At 36.6% G+C, this 12481-nt stretch overlaps 1 protein-coding gene and 2 long non-coding RNA genes across 3 annotated transcripts; 2 read left to right on the top strand and 1 right to left on the bottom strand.

Moving 5' to 3' along the window:
• Positions 1-612: 612 nt before the first annotated feature.
• LOC135938423 (uncharacterized) lies at positions 613-2532 on the bottom strand. Its single transcript, XR_010574656.1, has 3 exons — positions 2393-2532; positions 2211-2334; positions 613-721 (listed from the first exon to the last, which is right to left on the bottom strand). It is a non-coding gene; the product is annotated as an uncharacterized LOC135938423 (long non-coding RNA).
• Positions 2533-4771: 2239 nt separating this feature from the next.
• LOC135940930 (uncharacterized) lies at positions 4772-5502 on the top strand. Its single transcript, XR_010574933.1, has 4 exons — positions 4772-4839; positions 4891-5066; positions 5122-5246; positions 5304-5502. It is a non-coding gene; the product is annotated as an uncharacterized LOC135940930 (long non-coding RNA).
• Positions 5503-5930: 428 nt separating this feature from the next.
• Positions 5931-10365, top strand: LOC135940035 (probable tubulin polyglutamylase ttll-15). Its single transcript, XM_065484682.1, has 10 exons — positions 5931-6005; positions 7739-7775; positions 7833-7992; positions 8040-8327; positions 8390-8619; positions 8675-8835; positions 8895-9076; positions 9799-9923; positions 9986-10190; positions 10245-10365. Exons 2-10 carry the CDS (start codon positions 7747-7749, stop codon positions 10362-10364), a joined length of 1500 nt encoding a protein of 499 aa, XP_065340754.1. The 5' UTR covers positions 5931-6005; positions 7739-7746; the 3' UTR covers position 10365.
• Positions 10366-12481: the final 2116 nt, after the last annotated feature.

Raw genomic sequence — 12481 nt, 5'->3', positions numbered from 1 at the left:
ATGAGGATTATAAAAAAATCAGCAAATGAATTTTTCCTGTGTAAATAGGTCATTAAAAATTTCAATCTAGATTCAGGCAAACACAGTGTATCAAATAAAACTTCAAAGGGGCAATCAAATCGGCTTTCACACGAAGCCAGCCAAAAGTGCAAAAGTGTTGACAACTGGAAACAAACCCTCGTCAAAAGCGTCGGGCGGTGGGAGCTGGGAGCCTCCGCCTGCGCCGCGATAAAAGCGGCAGCAAATAATAAAATTGCGGTCGCACAGAGAGTCGTTAGAGGGCAATTTTTCAATCGGCGAGGCACGAGGGCGAACAACAGGTTGCTGTAGCGCGCAATACATCACATACACATTATATTGTGCGGCGCGCGGATACGGATTTTTATATGTGCGCAGGGAAAACACACTCGCACAAATACACACACACACACGCTCACTCGCTCACTCGCGCCCGGCCCGGGGAGCAGGCAATATATCAGTGTGCCCTTTAGACGCCATAAAGCCGAAACAGAATCGGGGTCAAACCCTTCGGCGCGCCGTCCTCGCTCCCTCGGGGGTGAGTGTGTCATTTCACTCTTTTGTAAAGGTGTCAGGGTATGCGCTTACCTGTTGCTCACGATCAGGAGGGGCTGCTGGAAGAGGGGGCAGCGTCGCCCGGGGCCTCGAACGCGGTGCGTTTCGGAACTCGGACTGCATGTCTGCCTCGTAGTTGAAAACACCCCTGGAAATTTGAGGAGTGTCAAGCGGTGTTTGATTAATGCAAATCACGAATATCTTAGAAGCCAGGGTTCGCAGAAACCCACATATTGCTGGAAAACCCCTGACTATGTCGCATAAATTCACGTAGCCATAGAAAGAATAAGAATACAACTCGTAAAAAGCCTAATAATAATGTAATATAATGTTAAACGTGGTCAAAAACCTTCTGCTCTCTTTAAAAAATGTCAAATATTAAATGTAATAGGTATAGGAGAAATCTGCCCGGGCTAGTTCAGACACATAAAATTCTGTATAAAATTGTCCGCTCTATTTTTGCCCTTTAGTGACCTCATTGTATGATGTAAACCAGTTTGGTAAGACACGAGCGCACCGAATAAAATAGTTAGCCCCGTTTGTAAGTGTTGAAGTGCCCGAAAACTATTTTCAAGTTCAAAGTTACCGCCTGTATGGAACGATCTCCCAACGAATTTTTGCCTCAAAGAAAACTTAAGTGCCTTAAAAGAACATAGTTGCTGAAGAAATATCTAAGCAACCCTCTTCTAATAATTATGTTCAAACTGCATTTATTTTTTCTCATGGATGTGGCAATATATGGGGTTAATAGCCCATCAGAACCATATTAAAGATTTCTTTAAAACTAAATTGGTTATTGCAGATATTGTTCATTTTTTTCGAAACAGTTTTCGTAACACGCATGTCCGTTAAATAGATAAAAAATGTAATGGGTGAACAAAATATATTTTTATAAAATAAATTCTAGTGCTAATTTTATAACAAAAAAATGTACTCAAAAATAAATCAGAAGAACGCAGAAAAGTGCGGACACCCCCAAGCCTGGCAAGAGTTTCCGGGTAGCTTTTTGCGCATAAAATTATTTATATTTTTATAATCAGGCTTTTAATTATCATATTATACACACAAATGCTTTTCCATTTTAATTTTGTTACAGTATGAAAATAAAACTGATTATGAGATAAATTTGTAAATATTTATTTATAAGCGATGGGTGCAATGTAAAATTAATTTTTAAATATTTTAAATCATTGTCATCGATATGAATTTCAGTTGTTAATATACTATCTATAAACAAGCTCTCAGACAAGCGTGATTTATATTGTTATCCTTGAGTCTTTTCGCACTAATTTATGTTTAATTCAAGAAGCGACTTTGTAAAAATTAATTTGGTAATATTTTCTTCATCAATAACCATAGTGAATAACACTTGTTTCTTTAAGAAAATGTTTTTTTACAGCATTTATCTAAGTATTCAGAATCTCTTTGTTATTCTGGAATATAATTTAAATTCATCGTCTTTCATGTTGTCGACAGCTCCAATTTTGGAGGAAAAAACCACAGTGAAACACGATAGACTATGAGTTTTATGAACTTATCTCCAACATACCAACATTTGAACATATTCCAAAATCGCAACTGTATATATTTCGGATTAATGGAATAAAAGCTATTTTGAATTGAATTGAATTGAATACCTGCACACTGGACACTTGATGGTCTTTGAAAGTCCATCCGAGGCTTCTGTAATATTGTACTTGGCCCAGATTTGCAGGCAGCGAATGTGAACGTGATTTCCACAGCTGTGTCGGCAGTGGGAAACTGAAGGAGTAAAAATTATTTTAGCAAAAACCAATTAATTCAAAGAATTTTATTAAACCTGGAAAGGGTTTCTGTAGAAGCGGCTCCAGGCAAATGGGGCAGCAGTCCTGGTTGGTCACGGGACGCGGGGCGACCGTTGGCAGTTTGCAGTCCAAATCGGGCAAGATTTTACTGATTTCACTGTGTGTCGGCAGCCGTTGTTGCAGAATTGCAGCTCGCGAGACTGGGCCGCCGCTCAGAGGCACGGCCGTTTTCAAAATCGATGTGATTTCTCTCTCCACCATGCCCAGCTTCATATTAAATTATTATTAATGCCTGGTTTTAATAACAATAAAGCTGTAATGTGAAATAAATCTATCAGATTTGGCTTTAAATGCATTATCAAGACAAATTAAAAAGCTCAAATTGAATTTTTGCCGCAAAAATTTGACCGAAAAATATTTAAAGCTGTTTTATTTGACTGGTAGCAAACATACACATGCCTGTTTTTAAACCTAAATTATTTGGAAAGCAACTTAATTGGACCAAAACAGAAAAATCTCAAAATTAGAAAGACAAAAAGCAATACATTTTCATTAAAATTTGGTTGCTTTCTAGGAAATTTATTTATGGTTTTTTATTTAATATTCTATAAAGAAAATTTAAAAGGTTTTGTTATACTGTGAAATGATTGAAATTATAATTATAACAATGGCCTTTAATCGAGTAATTTCACATTTTACCTGGTAAGAAAGAGTATTTGTCGGTGATAGTCGGAAAAGTCGCAGCAAAGCCCAGCACAAGTGCACGCACAATTCGTTTTCGGTGGCAAATGTCTTGCAGGAGCACCAATGCCGGCCCGACAGCCGCACCTTGATCGGCTTCGAAACTGCTGACGCCCTGAGAATGAGGCTCAGGGGTCCTGGTCGTCGGACGAGGAACAGGGTTGGGCCGTAGAGGGCCTGCAGCTGACGGCAGCGAACGATTTCCGGACATTGAGACCGCCATGGACACTCTCGAGACATTTCCTGAAAATTACCATTGTTGTTAAATAAAAATACCACGTTACGGAAGGAATTGTGCCCTCGTAATTTACTTTTATTTTATATAGCATTAGTTAAAATCACACTTAGTTTGACACTTTTCGCACTATCAATTGTAGCTTCAACGATAAGTATTTCCTGTTGACGATGACGAGATAATATAATGTTACAAAACCAACAGCCTGCACTTTAACCTGGCATTTTGTTGTATCGCTTTGAAACAGTCAAACGCCGCATTGAATTGTTTTTTACAAGGTGAGCAAAAGCTTAGCAACAGCAAAATAATTTCTTCATTTTGAGATTATGCATAATTAAAAAAATCCAATTTCCTTTTTAAATTATATTGCATTCTCCTCTTTCATATATTTTCAGTTTTCTAAGATGAAGACGAAACAGCGGAGAGGCGCAAATTCACCACAAGAGTACTTTTTTCTAAAAAAAATATATTTAATCAATGTTTAATTAATATTTCCCTTCGTTAGAATTAAAGGTTCAGGACGGGAAGTAAGACTCTCGGAAATAAAGAATTATATACTTTTTGCTAGTATAATTGCCGGTATTTCTATCTATTCAACAACTTTTATGCACCGGATTGAGCAGAATTTGGATCACAAACCAACTGTCTGTGTTTGGAGTCTGGAGGTAGGATTAAATTAATGAGAACCATCCAATTAATATTCATTGGTAATGTTTTTAGATTGATAGAAAACATTTACAGCACGTTTTTGACTTATTTGAGCGTCTCGGTTTTCAAACAACAGATGATATAAACTCAGATTGGGACGTAATGTGGGCACACAACTGTCCATTTTTCAATCAGACTTTGGCACGAATAATGAAAAATCTGAAGCCTCACCAAAGAGTGAATAAAATTCCAGGAAACAACTTCGTCACACAGAAAATGACTTTATCAACATTTGGCGGCTCCTTTGTCCCAAAATCATTCAAACTACCTCAACAGCAAGAGGCTTTCTTAGAATATGTTAGAGTGCTATATATTAATAATTATTTTAAAATTGCCTTAAACTTTCACCGCATTGCAGGTAACCAAAAATCCAAACAAATCGTTTGTCGAGAAGAGCATTTTCCATCGCAACGTCTCGATTAAAGCACTAAATGAAATCTCAAAGCATACAAGTGAGAAATTCATCCAGGAGTATGTGGCTAATCCTTTTCTCATCGGCGGACGTAAATTCGACATCGGCGTCTATGTTGTTATTACTTCAATCGAACCTCTGAGGATTTATTCTCTAGAGGGTGATGCTACGTTCCGGTGATTACCACCCATACGAGTTTCAGAATTTTAGCATTTAAAATTTAAGCTTCTGCACTGAGCCGTACGAGCCGTTTAATGCATCGATTTTGGAGAAATACGTCATTGGAAAAGACTACCTACCTGCTTACAAAGTGCGGGAAATGCAACCGTATTTGAAACTGTCGCACAAGCCAAAAGACGCGTTTGATGCGTACATCCGATCAATTGGTTCGTGAGGTAATGAAAAGGAAAATTTATTGAAATTTCACTCGTTTTTAGAGAAAGATCCGTCAGCGATTTGGCAACAAGTTAGGGATGCGGTTGAGTCAGTCTATTTAACGCGATTAGATGCAATACTTCCTTACGTGTACAAGTACAAGCACATAAATAATTTTTTTGAACTTCTTCGGTTCGATTTCATCTTGGATGAAAATTTCAAGGTGTACTTATTGGAGGTAATTCTTAGGGTAAGATTTTAATATATATTAAAATAAAATTCTAAAATTTCAGGCTAACATGTCTCCTAATCTGTCGTCTGTGAAAAACTCAGAAAACGGAATTCGTCATGACCAAACTTTATTCAGCACTCTTTCTCTTGTTGGAATTTCCAACTTCTTCACGCCTTTATTCCAAAAGTTCGTCTTATTTTGGCATTCATTATTAAACTCTTCAAAATGTTTAATCCTCCGCAGTGAAAATCGATCGAGAGAAATGGAGGTGTCCAAAAGGAATATTATGGTTTATCCAGAGCATTGCTTGAAATGCACAGACTGCAGCTCTATTAATTGTCAACTGTGCGAGCCTTGCATGACAGAAGAGCTGCTCAACGACATAAAAGCCACATACAGGGAGCATAAAAATAAGTACAGGTTTAAACGGCTGTTTCCTCCTAAAATGGTAGCCTAAATTTTAATTTGAAAATCTTTTCACTCTTGAGAATAATTTTTTAGACGCAAGAACAGGCTCGGATTGGAATTCCTTTAAGATACAATAAAATGCTTACGATGCAAACCATCCAAATATATCGGTGGTTCCAAGGAAAATGCCTACTGGATGATTCTTGGTGCTAGATCAATTTTATTTTTGGCATGGAAATAGTTGAAAATAAATTTTTACGTTAATGAAAAAAAACTTGAAATCACTCTCGAATCACGACCACAATATGATAGTTAAAAGTTGACCCGCCGTAGAAAATTTCCCCTTCTCAAAAGCGATATGGTTAACGTAAAAGCAACTCACTATCAGCTTCAAAAGCGGAAGCGCGAAATAACGAGCAACGAAACGTATTCACCTTTCACGATGACCCGTTTAACGATACAGGCATATGAACACAACTGCGCGTGTAGTCTGTTAAAAAAATTGTCGGAAAGTTAATTTGTTTTGGAATATTCACAGTAAGTACATTTGAGCGATAATTCAACTTATAAACCATTCAATACTGATAAAATTAATCAAAACAAGCTTTCATCCCCTTGATTTTAAAAGAAAGTATATATGAGCCATAATCAGTCAAAGCAGCAAATTTCTGTCCAGGGGTCGATGGATTTTGATGAATTTTTTTTGCGTGAATTTTGCCCTAATTGACATACAAAACAGTTGAGAAAACTCGGCCTTTCCGATTTTTGCGGGTTTTGCGGGCGTTCAAGTGTCAAAATCTGGGAAGTACTTCATAACTTTGCTCAGGGGAGTTCTAGAACAAAAATTAAAAAACCCGTAAACTCGTCTCAACAATGCAAACAACTTTTACATTGACCTCAAAGTGGTAGGTTAAAGGTCAAGGTCATAAAAATTAATTTTTTGATTTTAAACTCAAATTTGAAAATGAATGTATTGAAATTTTTTATTTTTTTCGTAGCCATTTTGTAGAGCACAAAAAATGAAGCTAAAAACGTTAAAATTTGGAATGGTGTTTTGCCTCATTTTTTTTAATAAAAAATGAAAACTTCGAAAACCCTTGTTTTTCGAGGTTGGTAAAAAACGATGATTGGCCAAATCTCGACTTCTAGTCATCCGAATTTCAAAAACCGCATACCGTTAGACTCCTCTCGACGTCCCCAAGTGTACTAAAGGGGTATGAGACCCACCAACCCCCTACCCCCATTTAGCCCCCTTAATAATGTGAAATTTAGCATTTTTTCGTCTGTTTCAACACCTTAGCACAACGTTGACGAGTAATTGTCTTTTTCAAAACAATTTAGTTACTTAGTTCACTTCAATAAGATTCAAACGATACTTAAATTTTGAAAATAGGACCACTACAACCTGATATTTGAGTGGCACAAATTTTTTTATTAAGACGCGGATGCATTAAAATGCTCGGTGAGCACCAAATCTCGAATAAAACACAAAAAGGTGGTCCTATTTACAAAAATTAAGTACCGTTTGACTCGTATTGAAGTGAACTAAGTAACTAAATTGGTTTAAAGAAGACAATTACTCGTCAACGTCGTGCTAAGGTGTTGAAACGGACGAAAAAATGCTAAATTTCCCGTTATTAAGGGGGTTAAATTGGGGTAGGGGGTTGGTGGGTCTCATACCCCTTTAGTACACTTGGAGATGTCAAGACGAGTTTAACGGTATGCGGTTTTTCAAAATCAGATGATTAGAAGTCGAGATTTGGTCAATCATCGTTTTTTACCAACCTCGAAAAACAAGGGTTTTCGAAGTTTTCATTTTTTATTAAAAAAATGAGGCAAAACACCATTCCAAATTTTAACGTTTTTAGCTTCATTTTTTGTGCTCTACAAAATGGCTACGAAAAAAATAAAAAATTTCAATACATTCATTTTTAAATTTGAGTTTAAAATCAAAAAATTAATTTTTATGACCTTGACCTTTGACCTACCACTTTGAGGTCAATGTAAAAGTTGTTTGCATTGTTGAGACGAGTTTACGGGTTTTTTAATTTTTGTTCTAGGACTACCCTGAGCAAAGTTATGAAGTACTCAAAATTCCCAGATTTTGACACTTGAACGCCCGCAAAACCCGCAAAAATCGGAAAGGCCGAGTTGTCTCAACTGTTTTGTATGTCAATTAGGGCAAAATTAACGCAAAAAAAATTTCCACCAAAATCCATCGATCCCTGGACAGAAATTTGCTGCTTTGACTGATTATGGCTCATATTTAGATACTAAAATGGGAAAAAATCAACGTGGCTCCGAAAGGTATAGTAATAAAGGTAAATAATGTGGTCACCATTAATCATGAAAATTTAAAAGCAGCAGGGTAACTGAGGGGCATAATCCTGTAAAAAACACTAATAATGGTAACATTGCTGTTGTAATCATCACCCTCTTGTCAATGTACATGATACATTCAATGAAGCAAGAGTCAACATGCCCAAAAGAGAAGAAACCACTCGTTTGTGTTTGGACAATAGAGGTATCCACTAAATCATATTTAGCACGACCCTTAAAAGCTGTCCATAGACCCACAAAGGAGATTTGCAACACGTTTATGACTCGTTTGAAAGACTCGGTCATCAAACAACCGACGACATCGATTCAGACTGGGATGTTTTCTGGACAAACGTCGATCCATTCTCCAATGAAACTCTGGATATGAAAATTAGGAATCTCAAGCCTCACCAAAGAGTGAATAAAATGCCTGGAGTTAATTTGTTTGTCACTCAGAAAATGATGTTATCGGTCATCGGCAGTGCTTATATTCCAAAATCATTTCGTTTTCCGCAGCAACAGGAAGAATTCAATCAATACGTACATTAATTATTTGGTTTTAAGCGAAGTGATTCTTGCTAATTTTCAAAATGATTTTGCAGGCAATGGATAATCCTGATAAACTTTTTGTCGAAAAAAGCATACACCACCACGGCGTTTCCATAAAATCAGTTGATGAAGTTGGAAAGAATCCAGAAGAGACGTTCGTTCAGGAATACGTCTCCAACCCTTTACTCATCGACGGGCGCAAATTCGACATTGGGGTCTACGTCGTCGTCACGTCCCTCGACCCTTTGAGAGTGTATGCTCTTGACGGAGATGTCGTTTTTCGGTACGAAATTCAACGACTATTTAATTTAATTATTGAATTAAAATAATATTCTTAGATTTTGTGCAAAGCCGTATGAGCCATTTAACTCGTCAATTTTAGCGAAATACGTGGTTGGAAGCGATTATTACCCAGTTTGGAGAGTACAAGAAATTCAGCAGTACTTAGAGCTGTCCTACGAGTATAAAGAAGCGTTTGATACCCACATTCGCTCCATCGGTAAAGGTTGTTCTAAAGAAATGAATTTATTTCGGCAAAATATGCATTGTGTATACCAGGAAGAGAACCAGGAAATATTTGGAAGCAGATTAACTCGGCCATTCAACACGTCTTCGTAGAGCGACTGCCGAATTTGATGATTCCAAAATACAAAATGTATAGGCATATCAAAAGGAGCTTTTTTGAATTGATGCGATTCGACTTCCTTGTTGACACGGATTTCAAAGTACATTTAATAGAGGTAGGAGATCAATTTATTGACTTGCAGTTAGAAGTTAAAATAATTATTCTGAAGCTTTTAATTATCAAATGAGCACGAATCATGTAATCTCAAAAACCAATTTAAAACATAAAGATAGCTCTTTTAAAACTAACAAACATTAGTATAAAAATTTACACACGAAATGTATACAAACTAGATCCACTAAAACCATCCAAATTGACTAACTTTCAAGCTCGACTGTTTGGATCTAAAGTGGAATGATATACAAGGCAACAATTCAAAATTATTCGAGTTGTTGGATGCCATAAACAATTAGTTCAATAATTTGCAATAATAAAAAAGGCCCTTCCTACAGTAAAAATTCAAATGTTGCCAATTTTCTCCAAAATGTACAGTGATTGACCACAATTTCTTGGCATATTTCGATTTCTCTTGCCGAAATCTGTTCAACGGTGTATGCCGCTTATTGGGGAAACTCTTGGTTTTGAAATTAAATCCGATTTCAAGTAAGGAGACAGCCATTACCATTTGAAAAGCACGCTAACTTTCCAGCCAATTTTCTCAAAAAATTACAGTGCTTCTTAGGTAAATTTAGGCTTTAACTGAATCCTAAGGGATGAGTTTATGCATTGGCTTTTGCAGTATCATTCCATCATTCCTCTTTAAAAATATTATCAACTATGCGTTCCCTAAATAACAATCTGTCTTATTGTTGGTAAACATCGCCTAATTTGTTACAGGTCAACATGTCACCCAATTTGTCGTCAATGCAGTACTCACATAATAGCATTCTCTATGACCAAATTCTGTTCAGCACTCTTTCGCTGACAGGAATATCTAGTTTCTTCAATCCATCATTCCAAAGGTATAGCTCTGAGCACAATTGAATGAAATACATAAAATTCTAACTCTTTACTCCGCACACAGCGAGCGCAGGGCAAACGAAATGATGGTAGCGAAGAGAAACGTTATGGTCTACCCTGAACTTTGCTTGAAATGCGCGGACTGTGGTTTAAGTGAATGTCAACTGTGTGAGCCTTGCTTGACGGATGAACTGCTGGACGAAATTAAAGCTGCTTACAGAGAGAATAAAAATCAATACAGATTTAAAAGAGTTTTCCCTCCGAGAATGGTAAGATTTATTACGAAATATATTAACGACAATGCAACATGGAAGTTTTTCTAGACTCAAGAGGATGCAAAATCAGGAATTTCTTCTCGATATGATAATGTAATAACTACCGAAACTCGCCAAATGTATCGTTGGTTCCAAGGCAAGTGTCTCCTGGACGCATCTTTCTGCTAGACACCAAGTTGTTTTAATTTTTTGACCCTTTCTTAGCACATAAATAACCTATTCCCGTACAAATTTAAAATTATTTGTTTAAAATCAAATGTACTACATGAGATAGACTTAAAAACCGTCTTTAATGAAATAAAAACGAATTTCATTGAGTGACCACTTGCAAAACGTCGAAAGTTGAATTCGGAGAAATTTACACAGCATCACGATTAATGCGGTGAGCGATAAAAAAATGCTGCTCGCTTCCTCTATTGTAAGCCACTGGTGTAGACTACAGGGAAAATGTGCGTGTGCGCGGCTGAATGATCAAAGGCCGAGCACGAGGAAGGAAGTGACGGGAAACGCTCGTCGCATTCCACGCGAATTGATGCAACAATTCGCCAAAGGTGGCCGTTGAATCAAGATGCGAAGTGGGAGCAGAGAGCACCTTCATTATTCCAGGCAGTGCGAAACTGCGGAGAGGAATAGGAAGACTCGCGGGCGGATCGAGACGAGGAAAATCCGGCGCGCAGCTGAATTGCTCGCACGTGACGCTTGTTTTGCCATTTTTCGCGGTTGATCTGCGCCCATTCAAGGTCCAAGGAAATTCACTTGATTGGTTTCTGCCAAAGAGATGAGGAAAAGCGGCTATGATTTTCCTCTTGGTTTCATGTATTTATAGCATTTTGCTCTCACGATGAATTGATTTAGAGTGTGTGTCTAGCCGAATTAATAATTTTTCATCTTCTGGAATTTAATATAATTTTTCTATTAAAATTTCGAAACTCATCATTTGATTTGATTGAAATGAATTTTATTTTCTGTTTTATACACTTGAAAAGCAGTGGGGGCCAGATGTGCGATAAAATTGGTTCGCACTGCGCAGATCCAAGATGGCGTCTGAATGTGGGAAACAATGAATTGCCGTACGAGTGTCAAGAGTTTGTTTTTACGATCAAAAAGACACAATTAGTAAAAAATGCAAATTATGTCACAATATTGACCAAAACTTGCTTCTTTTCGCGCATTTTCACGTAACCGTTTTTTCGCGCCATAATCCACCGGACGCGATGAACTTTTAAATAAATTAAGCTGATAACAGACAACAATATTGTGCTATTTAAAGAAACAAATTTTTTATCAAACCGCTCACAGTCTATTTTATATGATTTTATATATAACGTAATTAATTAATATCTCTGTTCCTGTTGGGTTAAGCTTGGTGCTGAATATAACTTAAAAAAAATTCCAAAATCCAAAATAAAACAAATAAATCAAATTCGAAGATTCTACGCCAATTAGCACCGGAATTATGAATTATTTGGTTTGCAGCAAAATTAATCTAGCTCTGCTCTCTAACAAGTCAAAGCGGTATGCACAGGATCGTTGGTTTTCATTAAAAAAATCATATTTGGTCATTTACTCGTTCTTTATTTCATTGAATAAAACGATATGCTTAACAAATACGATTAAAATCTAAATTCTCTATCTCAAAGTTATTATGGATTTTTTCGATAAAGCTTGATGAAATCATAATTTAATATTTTGAAGTCAATCTAATTGCTGTTCTGGCTCATGCAATAAAATATAGCTGTTATGTGTACGAACAAAGTTCAGGTGTAATTTTCTAAAGCATTTTGCTTATAAACTCGAAATTAATTAAAATCACACTGAAAATGGGAGGAACAAGAGAAATTGTTTGGCTTAATATTTCAGCAACAAACTGTTCGATTGACACCATTTTAGAAAATTTGGTATTGGAATTTCATTTGCTAACAACTTTAAGTAGTTTTAGCCTCATCCGAGGTCAATGTCAGCCGCTGCCCTCTTGATAAATTCATTGCATTCGTTTAAAACTGACACCAAAATGGAGATATTTTTTTTACAAATTCTAAATATGCTACTCTTTTTGAAATCACTTCATTTCTAATCCAAAAAGTGTCTTAAATATTAAATGAAATTATATTATGTGCGATGGCTGCACTATATACGCGCCCAGTGCTGTCTTCTCTTGGCTCTTTTTAGAATTCTGCTTTCTTTGTTCAGTGTATGGGTTGTCACTCTATTTTATTGCATTTGTGCATAGGCTTGATAAATGGGAAAATGACTGGACAGAGGAGACTAGAACAAAGCACTTTCTC

This window comes from Cloeon dipterum, chromosome 3, assembly GCF_949628265.1.
Source record: "Cloeon dipterum chromosome 3, ieCloDipt1.1, whole genome shotgun sequence".
NCBI classification, from domain to species: Eukaryota; Metazoa; Arthropoda; class Insecta; order Ephemeroptera; family Baetidae; genus Cloeon; species Cloeon dipterum.
Note: the sequence above shows the minus strand (reverse complement) of the source record. Positions and strands in the feature narration are given on the sequence as shown.

Coding starts and splice junctions, on each gene's coding strand:
- LOC135940035 (XM_065484682.1), top strand. CDS start 7,747: ATGGGAAAAAATCAACGTGGCTCCGAAAG. Junction 7,993..8,039: donor TTTGTGTTTGGACAATAGAG/GTATCCACTAAA, acceptor AGCTGTCCATAG/ACCCACAAAGGAGATTTGCA. Junction 10,191..10,244: donor GAGTTTTCCCTCCGAGAATG/GTAAGATTTATT, acceptor AAGTTTTTCTAG/ACTCAAGAGGATGCAAAATC.